The 13,929-nt window shown below is 36.2% G+C and overlaps 1 protein-coding gene across 10 annotated transcripts in view; it reads right to left on the reverse strand.

The window, feature by feature from the left end:
• LOC121383949 (prominin-1-A-like) overlaps positions 1-13,929 on the reverse strand; it is a 58,611-nt gene that overhangs the window by 30,324 nt on the left and 14,358 nt on the right. For all 10 annotated transcript variants that reach the window (XR_005959314.1, XR_005959312.1, XR_005959313.1 and 7 more), the window contains exons 4-9: positions 8,391-8,596; positions 5,999-6,119; positions 4,857-4,923; positions 4,180-4,272; positions 2,204-2,289; positions 323-397 (exon numbers count right to left, since the gene is read on the reverse strand). Coding sequence is in view for 6 of the 10 variants with exons in the window: in XM_041514062.1 (XP_041369996.1) it covers positions 323-397; positions 2,204-2,289; positions 4,180-4,272; positions 4,857-4,923; positions 5,999-6,119; positions 8,391-8,596 (648 nt within the window). In the remaining 4 variants the exon portion in view is untranslated. The remainder of the gene's footprint in view (positions 1-322; positions 398-2,203; positions 2,290-4,179; positions 4,273-4,856; positions 4,924-5,998; positions 6,120-8,390; positions 8,597-13,929) is intronic.

The raw sequence follows: 13,929 nt of genomic DNA on the forward strand, positions 1-13,929 counted from the left end.
AAACCAAAGCGAAATGAAAAATAATTCAAAATGAATTTAAATACATGTTGATAAGGCAAATACTCTTTTGTTCATTTCCTCTACCCATCCTTCTTTTCCCAAGAGTATACCCATTTGCGAATAAAAATATCTATCCTTGACTTAAATGTAAAAATAAATGACCATTTGCAACCAAGGTTTAATGAGGGACATATATATCATGTATCGACCGATGCATACTATAACCGACGTATGTATATTACTGAAAGCACAGTTGTTCTAGCTGTGAAATACACCAGTGTACTGTGTCACGGCCGCTATTGCTAATAGCGCATCATCTTACGCCATTATTGAGCTTCACGTTCAGTTTACTCTTCAGACTCTTGACGGCCGTCTCGACATTCTTGAGCTGCGAGGGCTGAAAGAACAAAGCGTTGTTAATTAACTAGCCATAATATGCTTTATACTATCATGCCAATCATGCACGTCACAGCGGGACAAAGCGTTGTTAATTAACTAGCCATAATATGCTTTATACTATCATGCCAATCATGCACGTCACAGCGGGACAAAGCGTTGTTAATTAACTAGCCATAATATGCTTTATACTATCATGCCAATCATGCACGTCACAGCGGGACAATGCGACAAAACCCCATATTTGCCCATGGGCTCGTACGAGAATTTTGTTTCCGGTATAGTTTTTCTATTGGGTCATCTCGGAAAGCAGAGAACAGTTTGTTTTCAAACTTTTGATTAACAATATTTACGATCAATATAACTGTGCTCAGACCTACATATGGGCCAACGAACATGTGGTTTTCAACCAAAGAAACACTGCTATATGGTCTCTACATTATGTATAATGTGAAAGTTGACATTTTAACCTGGGTACCACTTTAATAGTTGACATTTTGACTTGACATACTTTCCACTGACATTTTGTCCTACATCCGTTAATAATAAAGGTGTGGTTATTTTTATGTGATTCCCCAATAACAGATGGATCAGGGCCACAACAAATGCATTCGTAATAACAAATCATTGAAAATGTAAACAAATATCCGCCATCCTGGATTGCAGTAAACACAAACACAGGACGATGTTGGTAACGGACGATAAAAGTTATACAATAAATCAAAACATCTAAATGTTGTCATGTATTGCATGAACAATAAATTAAATATAATTACCTCACAAAAATAAATACTTGCAATAAAGACAACAATACTATTTTTCAATAATTAAATGCGGTATCGTTACTTTTTCACTTTGCCACTAAATAAAAGGTAAAGTGACACGTATATTTGGTATAAAGTTTTTATCAATGTATTTTATACCTGTTACATAAATGTTTTATACCCCGTTGATGGAACATGTGTTTTTCAATAATCGCACACGGCAATGGTGTAACGGAAGTGGGTGTCGATACCAGTTTTCCGGTGCGCTCTCTATTTAAAGGGACATTCCTGAGTTTGCTGCAAGTTTTAAGATGTTATTGACTAACAGAGACTTTTTAACGATTGTAATTACATATCAAATATATTGTTCTGCATATACAATTAGTGGCTGTATATTAAACGTGTTTCTTATCGTTCGAATATTTGTACCAGGTTAAATTTCATTTTATTTCCTAAAATATGTTTTTTCGTACGTACGAAATTATTTGAAGACAAAATCCAGTTTGGGCTTCTTAGAAATATTAAAACGACCAGAAACACATTGAATACACAGACAATGATATTATAAACTAGAAAATATATGTAATATGTAAGTTTAATCGTGCAAATATTTTATTAGTCAGAAACATCTTACAATGCAGCAAACTCAGGAAATGTCCCTTTAATAACATAAAGTAAAACTGTTTTATTAAGTATTGTGAGATTATTTCATTAAATTATTGATTAATGATTGATACTAATAATTACATTATCAATATTATGTTATTAGACTATTAGTTGTTAGAAGCGTCGTGTACTTGGATGTATCCGTATTTCTCTACCTTACCTACTTGATGGCAAAGATAACATCTAGATATAGAAATATTACCTTTCGTTGACAATCATCAAAACTCAAATTCTTCATTATCGCATTTTATTTTGTTGATTAAAAGCCGGCCATATCTCAGACTGCATTGTACACAAAATCATCAAGTGAGGCCTGTAGTGATGTTTATTTGCTTGTTTTATTTATCTATGCCTGTCTAAGAAAGTAAAATGCTTACTATTCCTGCAATGGTTGCTGTCTCTGACTTTAACGTTCTCAAAGATGTGTCCATATCAGATACAATGCGCATCGCGTTGTCCACATCTAAACAAATATATATATATATATATATATATATATATATATATATATATATATATATATATATGTATGTATGTATATGTATATAAGTATTTGAATAACATCAAAATTATCATCACTATATGCATGATAGGGTCAGAGACGATAAGTTTGTTTCGAATGATGTCTATACAAGGTTGTTTGTGGAACGTTAGGCCAGTTTCTTACTGCTAAGTTTTGAACATTCAAAGCTTCATAGTTATATATCCAACATATGCACGATCCTTAAGCTCTTTTGGAGATTACTTGTTTTGATGTTATGTGTGCTTTGCGATCCCTCCACTGTGGTACTCTAGTATGTGTGATTATAGCAGTGATAATAGATGCCATATTATAAAAAAGGAGAATCCGTGTGATTGACATACACAGGTTGTCAGTGTTATTACTTCTAAAACTAACGGCAGAATGTAAAATAGAAAGCTCATTCTAGGGATAATAATAATAATAATAATAATAATAATTATTATTATTATTATTATTATTATTATTATTATTATAAATCTATCAGTGTAGGAGCTAATTTCAAAACAAAGTGGATTGTTTTCAACGCCAACTACAATTTATAGACATAGCTGATTTGGTCGCATAGTCTACTTCGTGGATGTTCGAGTGGCATAGGCCTTTATCAGTTGGTGACAACTTCAAGATTTTAAACAATTCAATTCAGTATTTTATTAACATGTGTGCCCCTGCCACATCTCGCTTAATTGCAAAAATGCTGTAACATTGCACTTGATGTTGGACTGTAATATTCACTGGCGAATGAAGCGGCGGGGGCGGGCGGCAGGCAGCGATGTGTTGTATATATTTATACATGTATTTATATATTTAAATGTGTGGCCCCCTCCCCCACTTTTTGTCACCTTCCTACGCCCGTGGTATTAGAGCCTGAAATATTCCACAGAAAACATTAAGTATCGCGAAACGTATTAAGATACTTAAAGATTTCTCTACGCGAAACGTCCGTGAAACATGTGAGATGCGTGTGTCTTTAAGATTTCCACTTTTCTCACGATAACGTGAGGTAAGTACTGTATTGTTGTAAGTACTGTATTCTTAAATGTATGTTCATTTCTTTTATTTTGTTAACAGGAAAATATTAGACCATTTGATTCAAGGAAAATTGTATATGTGTTGTATAAAATCAAGATAGGGGGTTATAGGTGTTCACTGCCTACTATTGTATAGGTTTCATAACATTTTACACATTAGCTTCGCTGTTAGTTACATGTACATCAACTGTAATGAGGGAACGAATATATTAACTTACGTGTGGATAGTCGTTTACGCGTAAGAACGCGAACCACACGCCCGTGCAAAGGGATTTCCCTGACCTGGATACACGCGACACGTATGAGTCGAGATACACGTAGAGAAATATTAAACTCTATTGTTAAGCGTGGTAAAAGTAACTGTCAAAACACGTGATGAAAACCTATACACACCTTTCTTGATGTTAGAATTCCGTCAAAGACACGCGTTAAAAACAGATATACACCTTGATGTTAGAATTTCGTCAAAGACGCGTGTTAAAACAGATACACACTTGTCTTGATGTTAGTTAGAATTCCGTCAAAGACGCGTGTTGACCTCTCTTGATGTTAGTTAGAATTGCATGAAACACACGTGTTAAAAACAGTTAAACACCTTTCTTGATGTTAATTAGAATTCTGTTAAAGAAGCGCGTTAAAAACATCATTTATGGTGTTAGTTAGAATTCCGTCAAAGACGAGCGTTAAAAACATACTGATATTTCTTGGTGTTAGTTAGAATTTTGTCAAAGACGCCTGTTACAGATACTGACCTCTCTTGATGTTAGTTATAATTCGGCCAAAGATAAAAACAGATACTGACCTTTCTTGATGTTAGTTAGAATTCCATCAAAATTGATGTCTCTGCTTAAATTGCGAACTAATGGCTTGGTGATTAGTGATGATATCCGTTTTTCTTAAGAAGAAGAAAAGTTAATTATTACGGGTATTCACTTATTAGTAGTATTACTAGGTTGTATAAAGAACATTGGGTTTGTTTTACGTGTTGCTCACAGTGCCGAGTATTGGCTATTGTATATGAAGTGATGGAGAAACAATTAAACGTTTCCAACAATAATAATAAGGATGGCTCCTTTGAGCGAGACAAACACGTATTTCACCTTAAAACTAATAAGACTCAATTCATTTAGTATGTTGTTGCTTTTTGGTGGGTCGTTTTAGGGTGTTATGTTGTTTTCATTGTTGTTGTTGATGATGTTTTGGGGTGTTTTGTTATGCTTTTGGGGGAAAGTTGCTGGGGAGTTGTTATTTTCTTTTAAGTGTAATCTCATGTATAGTAGTGCAACAGAGGAGTCAAAGGAATCGAAAGTAACTTATTATTTTCGGCAAATCAAAACTGAAAACATCTTTAGATGACATACACATTCCGTGTCGCACAAAAGTAGGGAATAGGAAGTAAGGCAGATTAATGATCTAGCTATTCGGTTACACAAACTATATTCTAGTTTTGCCGACAGGACACTAATTAATAACACATACCGTCTGTATCAGCTTTCAATAGTTTCTTCACAAAGTTCACATTGTTGATGAGGATCTGTTTAAACTGCTGCAAAATAAACGCATGACAATATAGTATGCATGGAGAGCCATGGGTTAAAGTGTAATGCTATTTATGTTTTGAAGACTTGAACACCAGCAATACTTAGGGTATATATTTACCACGGCCTAAATCTGCATCAAATAACCAAATGAAATGTACTAAGCTCTCTCTCTCTCTCTCTCTCTCTCTCTCTCTCTCTCTCTCTCTCTCTCTCTCTCTCTCTCTCTCTCTCTCTCTACCACGGCCTAAATATGCATAAAATGACCAAATGTACTAAGCTAGCTCTCTCTCTCTCTCTCTCTCTCTCTCTCTCTCTCTCTCTCTCTCTCTCTCTACACCACGGCCTAAATCTGCATCAAATGACCAAATGTACTAAGCTAGCTCTCTCTCTCTCTCTCTCTCTCTCTCTCTCTCTCTCTCTCTCTCTCTCTCTCTCTCTCTCTCTCTCTCTCGTTCTACCACGGCCTAAATCTGCATAAAATGACGAAATGTACTACGAGCTCTCTCTCTCTCTCTCTCTCTCTCTCTCTCTCTCTCTCTCTCTCTCTCTCCACGGCCTCTCATCTGACTCTACTAAGCTCTCTCTCTCTCTCTCTCTCTCTCTCTCTCTCTCTCTACCACGGCCTAAATCTGCATAAAATGACCAAATGTACTAAGCTCTCTCTCTCTCTCTCTCTCTCTCTCTCTCTCTCTCTCTCTCTCTCTCTCTCTCTCTCTCTCTCTCTCTCTCTCTCTCTCTCTCTCTGAGCACGAGAAAAACAAGACACAGCAACAAGAAAGCGATTACAGGTGGGGGTCATAATTACCTCAAATCGCCTCTAGAGCACATTGATTTGTAGCTTAACATCGGCTGTTGGACGTCAATCCGTACAAGTACAATGCAAAACGATTTGCAAAGACGATATGGTGTTGATTAAGAGAGCCTAAGAGAGCTTTGTAAATGTAATTAAATAATGTTAGATAATTGTAATTTATTTTGTTGGTCTAGTATAACACTGATTTCTTTAATGCTTTAGTAATTTTGCATCATTATGCATTAATTTTAAATTAATAACAAACAAATGTAAAATATTTACGGTACCTGGTCGACGTTATCTATGAAGTTCAAGATGTCGCTCACAGCGTTGTTGGTGATTTTCTGCATTGAACTGAGGGTCCCGGAAAGATGGTTGTTGCTAACGTACGTACAGATAATACCGGCTCTACAGTAAGCATATATTATTATTGTTATTATTATTATTATTATTATTATTATTATTATTATTATTATTATAATTATATATTCACTACAGTATGGGTACTATTTTACGTAACTAATCGTCTTGGGTATAAAACATTTAAAACCAACTATAGTTCATCCCACAGGGAACGAGTTATTTATTTCTGAGCCGATTGATTTGTAAATTGCACACAAAAATACTTTTCTTCTTACGTCAAACCAAACTGAAATTATTTACAATAATAAAAAATAAAAAAATATATATATATAATGATTAGACGGACTGTAGTTCAGGCGCGGATTGCAGTGGGTTGAGGCTGGAACGGGACCCTCCCCAAGTATGGATATGTGTCTTGCCACCCCGCCCAAAATACCGTATTTTGTAGATGATTACATTTAAGTCACTTGTTTATGTTGGGAACCTTTAATATCTGGTGTATCTGGACACGATTGCAATACACATGTATGTAACTACATATTAGTGGACTTTGAAATACTTAACGTGCCCTTGTTACACGTACGCTCTCCTTACAAAAACCATGCATCTCCCACTGTGTTTCACTGTGTAGATTCGATATTATAATATGCCATAAACATGTTCATCATTTAAAGTGATATGCTCACGTCTGAACAACAAAACGACGGCTTCGTCGATATGTGAGATGCAAAATAAATGATTTTAAATTTACATTTAATGCAGCTGCTTGGAATCACAGAAAATGTATTGACAGTGGTTTCTTCACTCTATTAACACAGTGTTGCTATATATATAGTATTGTGCAAAAATAGATAGATAACAAAACTACAGACAAACACATGTACATGTAAAACAAATTCTGTTAATGACGGCGATTGTACTTAGGATTATTGATCAAGCATCTAACAAATAACATGTTCTGTTGTCTATTATTTAGACGAATCTGCCAGTGAGACCAAACGACTCATGAGCAGTAGCGTTCACTACATAATTAAGCATATAAAACCAGGTGTATATTTTACTTATGTTAATGCTAGTCTCTGAATACCAATTGTAAGCACAAAGTTGACCATCGTTTCACAGAGAAGACTTCTACGACTGTCCAGTTGCTAGTCTAAGTGCTCTTACAATTCGATTCTCGTCGTATAACCCATTAGTTGTTCATAAGAGCGCACAAGTCTGAGTCGGGAGTCGGGGAAATATTAACGCAACTGTCAAGTTGGCCAAATACGTCATGACAGTTGACAGTCATACCTTAGCATTATATATTGCGCAAAACATGTATCGGGTTTGAATTAAGGGTTCGTACTTGTGGTATGCGTTTTAACTGTTATATTAATAGGGGTGACTACTGCGGTCAGTTTTACTATTGTGTTAGTATTGCAATAGTCATAGTACTATTGCAATAGTGTTGTGACTTTTTAAATCGCTTGATGACAGTAATATAAATAGATATTTCGAAAACTATTTACCTCAGTCAGCCATACATATTGGATGACTGAGGTAAATTGTTTTGCAAAATATCTATTCATATTATACTATGTATGTGTGTTGTGTGTGTGTGTATGTATGTATGTGTATATACATGTATGTATGTATGTATGTATGTGAGTATATGTATGCATGTATGTATGTATGTATGTGTGTGTATATGTATGTATGTATGTATGTGTATGTATGTGAGTATGTATGCATGTATGTATGTATGTGTGTATATGTATGTATGTATGTATGTATGTATGTACGTATGTGTGTGTGTATGTATGCATTTATGCATGTGTGTTTGTAATAATGTCACTAGGTAGTGAAATCATGCGTTGGTCATAGATCATATTTGACTATGCATACAGTCGAAACTATCGATAGTTGAGCAAACGATTACGATTGTTATCGATAGTTGAATTAACTATCGATGCATTGTTCTCGAGGCATTGACTATTGCAACATATCCATAGTTCGATGTATTGTTACACCACTATATATTATTACAATTATGGTTTCTGCCTCACTAACAAATAACATCTTAAAAGTAACCCCTGTTCTGGTGAATTTGGAGAATTTTACCGGTTTGTTTGATGAAAATGAATGTAATAATAATTGTAGTAATATTATATTACGAGATTACTAAAATGTGCTTTATGATCAAAATCAATGTGCCAACTTTCTACGAAACTCACAATACAGGTATATACAATGTATTTTACTGTGATTATTTAATAGACAATGTAATTAACAAGATTTATTTTATTACTGAAAAAGAAACACCTCAATAGTTACCCTTGAAATACGATTAATACCAGCAGTATGCCCATGAACGCTCTTTTCCGACACGTAGCTTTTGGGTGTTCTCTTTGCAGCATTTTCCCTCCACAGTTGCCGCAGCAGCGACAACAACAGAAGCAGAGTCCAACCAGAGGAAAAATTATGAAGAAGAGAAGTCCAATTGCGAGGCATACTGCAAATCCCACGGATGACTTTACCAGCTGAAAGAGAAACGAAAGTGATTCGTGGAAAATGGTGAATTTTTTTCTTGCAAAATGAACTACTAGCGTGTGAGATAGTTTAGGGGGTGAGTGGCCGTTTACCATTTTAAAGAGATTCCGAAAACAAATAATTCAGGCAACAAATCTTAAAGTTAGGCATGGAGTCTTCTATAACCTGTTTTTTGGTGTTTTTTTTATCTTTGTAAAACAGTAATTCAAGCAGCTAAAGAGCACACGCGCACAAATAGGCATATACACATACATACGCACAAACAACCAGACAAAAACCCTACACACGCGGGCGGGCGAACACACATAAAAAGAGTAGGTCGTAGGGAAAAGTAATGACGGCCTCCCCCCCCCCCCCCCCCCCCCCCAGCGTTTCGTTTTATTTGTATTATTACTAATATTAGGAAAATTGTGTATGGTAGGGATATAGACTAGTACATGGATTTAAAATTAGAAGTCTAAGAAACAAAACGTGTAGCCTACCCGAAAGAAGATTTTTGAAATGTGTTTACATTATAACAGAAGTAGGGAGGGACACCTTGCCCTGTTATGTCATATGGGTGGAATTTAATGATAATAATAATGATAATAATAATAATAATAATAATAATAATAATAATAAATCATACTTTATTTTAAGAGGGTATAGTCAGTTAGTATTACATTGGTAATCTACCTTGAGGGCTTCCAACAATCATATAACAACAGCAGTAGGTATGCAAGCCGCTATAATTATCGAAGCCAAGTTAATATTAAAGAACAGGAATGTCGCAATGTTTTATTGCTTCGGGACTTTTCCTTTTTTCAATTACTTGTTCATTTAAACTTGGTTTTTTCACTGGTTCCTCCAATGTGTAAGCTAGACCAGTTCTTGCAGACGGTTCGGGGTAGGCGTCAAACTAGGAAATACAATATGGCCAGCTGTTATTATTATTATTTAAGAAATAGCAGGTCAAAACAAACATGGCCTGCTAAGAACAAAATATGACCTGCTGGGGTGAGTGGAGGGTTTGGGACAGTGAGGGAATATAAGCACGTCTGAGATGTATTGTAAAGCATTATAAAAGTAACATTTACCAATATCACGAGCAGAGCCTCCGCTAAACAGAAGAAAAAATGATCTTACATGATACATCCGTCTCTTGAAAAATTACCTGCAACTGTTTTGGTAATTTTAGTAGGTAAACTTTTATTTTACCTGCTATGTCTCAACAAATGGACTGCTTTTCGCAGGGCTCTATCTCGAGCCCTGCAGGGGGTGAATATTTGGGGTAGAACCAACGCAGTAATCTAGCAGCTTATGTCAAAATATACTTGAATTGTTCAAATTGTGAAACAAGTGTGAATATGTGCATTCTTAATAAGTTTGGTAAGGGCACCTTTTGTGCGATTTATATGATCTAGCAGCCTCATTTTTGTCAAATAGTAGCCTTCTTTGCCTAGTCCATCTGCGTGTTTTTGTTTGTACTATCATAAAGAAGTAAGACAAACCTTTGAAGATGACGCATGTCGTCATCTGTCATCAGTTTGGGGAACACACAGCAATGTTCGTGTAATATCAGGAAAAGCTGTCTAAATTTCCTGTGGTGTTTCTCCACCAATACTACTGAACAATTGTGCCACACAGACTAACCACATTTTTGTTCTCCTAGGCTGGCTGCAGTGTCATGAGCTGGTGTCATCCTATGGTTTCTCTTCATATCATAGACAACATAAGGTTCACCAAGAGATAAAGTGTAAAAATTGGCAATTGCAAGGACCACAACATGAGCGTCAGCCGATCTGATCAGTACTTTCCTACCTTATTGTCATTCTGTGAACAATGGAGAGCATGTAACAGTAGTCGTGTTTCGGCTTCTTCATGATCACATTGAAGGAAGGAAGGAAATACTTTACTTAACGACTCACTCAATACATTTTATTTACGGTTATATAACGTCGGACATATGGTTATGGACCACACAGATATTGAGAGAGGAAACCCGCTGTCGCCACTTAGTGTGCTACTCTTCTCGATTAGCAGCAAGGGTTCTTCTATATGCATTATTTCACAGTCTTTGTTACACCAGTTGTGGAGTAATGGCTGGAACGAGAAATAGCCCAATGGGCCCACCGACGGTCACATAGTACATTAATATGAACACACAACAACGGTGTCTTGTGTGCTGTGCACCTTCAGTAGATAGCGTTGTAATGCAGTATGACTAGAAGTCATACACCTCAATTTTATTTTGATCCACGTGGACGAAACTGAACTCTTTGGGCAGTGGCCAATGTATCCATCCCATACCACATTTAAATACTTTATGGTTGCAAGTTCCTGGGTAAATAAGGTATGCAGACGTTTGTTCGGCTTAGTCATAAAATCTTGTACAACATTTGGGGAGCAACATATTGACTATAACGGAACCAACTATTATTTTTGCATCTTCATTGGCACCTCATAATTAGACGTTATAGCTAATTATCAAAGCAGGCAATGAGATCCAAGTTTGCGCATTGCCTTTGTTCTCCCATATCTAAACAAGAAATGTACATCCTGCAGAATAATGCACAGACGGGTTTCATGTTTTAAAAACTGTGAAATCTTTGACTGCTTTGAAGGTGATATCTTGAGAAAGAAAAAAAAAAGTAAAGTTTATTTTATTTAACGACGTCACTAGAGCACACATTGATTTTTTATCTTATCATCGGCTATTGGACGTCAAACATATGATCATTCTGAAACTGGTTTTTTTTAGACGAAACCCGCTGTCGCCACGTAGGCTACTCTTTTACGACAGGCAGCAAGGGATCTTTTATTTGTGCTTCCCACAATCAGGATATCACAAACCATGGCCTTTGTTGAACCAGTTATGGATCACTGGTTGGTGCAAGTGGTTTACACCTACCCACTGAGCCTTGCGGAGCACTCACTCAGGGTTTGGATTCGGTATCTGGATTAAAAATCCCATGCCTCGACTGGGATCTGAACCCAGTACCTACCAGCCTGTAGACCGATGGCCTAACCACGACGCCACCGAGGCCTGTTTGAAAAAGAAAGTCATGTTGTTCTTTGAGATGAAGTTTGATACTGGATTTGCTTTTCTTCTTTTTTTTTCTTCTTTTTTTTTTTTTTTGGGGGGGGGGGGGAGTGGGTTGTTTTTTTGTGTGTTGTTTATGTTCCTTTTTTGCTTTGGTTTATTTTTGTTTTGTTTTTTGTTTGTTTGTTTAGTGTTTTGTTGTTGCTTTTTTGGTGTGTGTTTGTGGAGGGGGTGGGGGGTGGGGAGTGTGGTTTCCAGCTATAATTCACTTACGTGGAGGGATTATCTGTAATCCGTAATTCCAATCCTCTCTGAAATGGTCCATGGCCATAGCAGTAAAACATGGATTTTTTTTAACAGTACACGTCACGGGGATTCTATAATACCCGTAACTGAATAAAACACGATTATCAAAATATCTCTCCTAACTGTATATCTATTAGATCTCTATGTAACAGGCGGTATATACCCGCTTTGGCTCGTCTCTAGGTATGATCAGAGATACGATCTTATATAAGTATATATTATTATAGCACATTTAGTTCACTAGAAAACACAACAAAACACAATACACTTTGGAATCTGTATTAACCTACGCTGACAAATGTACAGCCGTAGTAGTTAATTAATAACAACAATAATAACAACCCAGAACTGATCACTTAATTAGTTAATCTCTAGGTGTCTAGGTTACACAATATGCGAATCACTTCACCGTGACACAACACCCACACGTGTGATAATTGAGAAACGCTTCTAGGAGAAGTTAATTAATAAAGGAATTACCACTCTATTCCTAACTGGTTAATTTTTAATTAACCCTTACTACTCGTTCAGTAACGTGTGATAATTGAGAAACGCTTCCAGGGGAACTTAATTAATAAAGGAATTACAGTTCTATTCCTAACGGGTTAATTTTTAATTAACCCCAACTACTCCTTCAGTAACCTTGTAACACAGAATTAATACTGGTACCTATCACAATAAAGACAATAACCTACAGTTTACCTAGGTCTTCTAGGATGACTGGCTAAGCTTTATATTACCAAATACTCGTATAAAATATAGAACAGTAAGACTACGATTTACTTCGTCAGATGACCGAAGACACTGTCTAAAGAATATTGGTATAATACAGTATTAAAATATTTAAAAGTCACATCAATCACATCAAGGTTATACAACAGAGCAGAAATAAAATATTTACCAAAGTCCAACGGACTACGTTCCCTGGGAGCCGTCCTTTTTGCTTCTCCTCGATATCTCAAAAACACTAGCTATTTATTATAAATCGAAATATCGCCTGGGGGTAAATCGCGGCACCGAATCTTATCATCTGATATTCCACCTCTACCAGAGTCGGTATATTTCTCTCTGATCATCAGTCTGGCTGTCGGCAATCCGCGACCAATCCCCTGGCCATAAACAGCACTACCGGAGTTATTACGTAACTACTAGCCACATGGCCTCCACACCTGCTCTGGGTGTGTATTAGGCGTACCGATCGAGGACTGTCGTGCAGAAGTATTACGTAACAAGTTGCCCATCTGGGCTTAAGTGCAATGAAACTGCACACGGCCTTCTAAAACAATTAATATCGCCACAGGCGAAAACAAATTAAGAGCATGTACCGTCACAACACAAAATTTACAAATTCCTCATGATTACAGATTACATTTTTTGTTTTGTTTGTTTGTTTGTTAATTTGTTTGGGGTTTGTTTCGTTGTTTGTTGTTGTTGTTTTTGGTGCAACCAGAACAAATTAGCAATAACAATATATATATATGATTCTTGTTCCTAGGCCAGATCTTTTGACCGGCCAAGAAACTAATATGTCCTTTTTATAGGGTTTTATTTTGTTTCTGACGAAGGTCATGTTTAATTTTGACATACAAGACATGAGGGTAAGGTATTATAGTCACTTCTGTTGACTTCCTTGGTTGTGAAAAGATGGGATTAGCAACTTAAATCAAATATTTGTTTGTCCTGGGAGCTAAGATTTTGGCAATTTTGTTTCTCAATGGTGGCCATTTTGAAAACCAAGATGGCAGCTACAATTGTGGACAGACCGCTTCTCACATGGGTCATCTTACACTTTTTTATTTTTTTTATTGTCCCAGATCACAAGCATAGCAGTGTCAGAGATGGGAGCCCCAAATCACTGCTGTACATATAATAAATATATAACACATATATAAATATATAACACAAAGAAATACGTACACACGTACCCGGATGTCCTCCGATACATACACATACATAGATTCACACATACATATATGCAAAAAGGCATCAATGTAA

The sequence above is a fragment of the Gigantopelta aegis genome, chromosome 10 (genome assembly GCF_016097555.1).
Source record: "Gigantopelta aegis isolate Gae_Host chromosome 10, Gae_host_genome, whole genome shotgun sequence".
Taxonomy (NCBI): domain Eukaryota; kingdom Metazoa; phylum Mollusca; class Gastropoda; order Neomphalida; family Peltospiridae; genus Gigantopelta; species Gigantopelta aegis.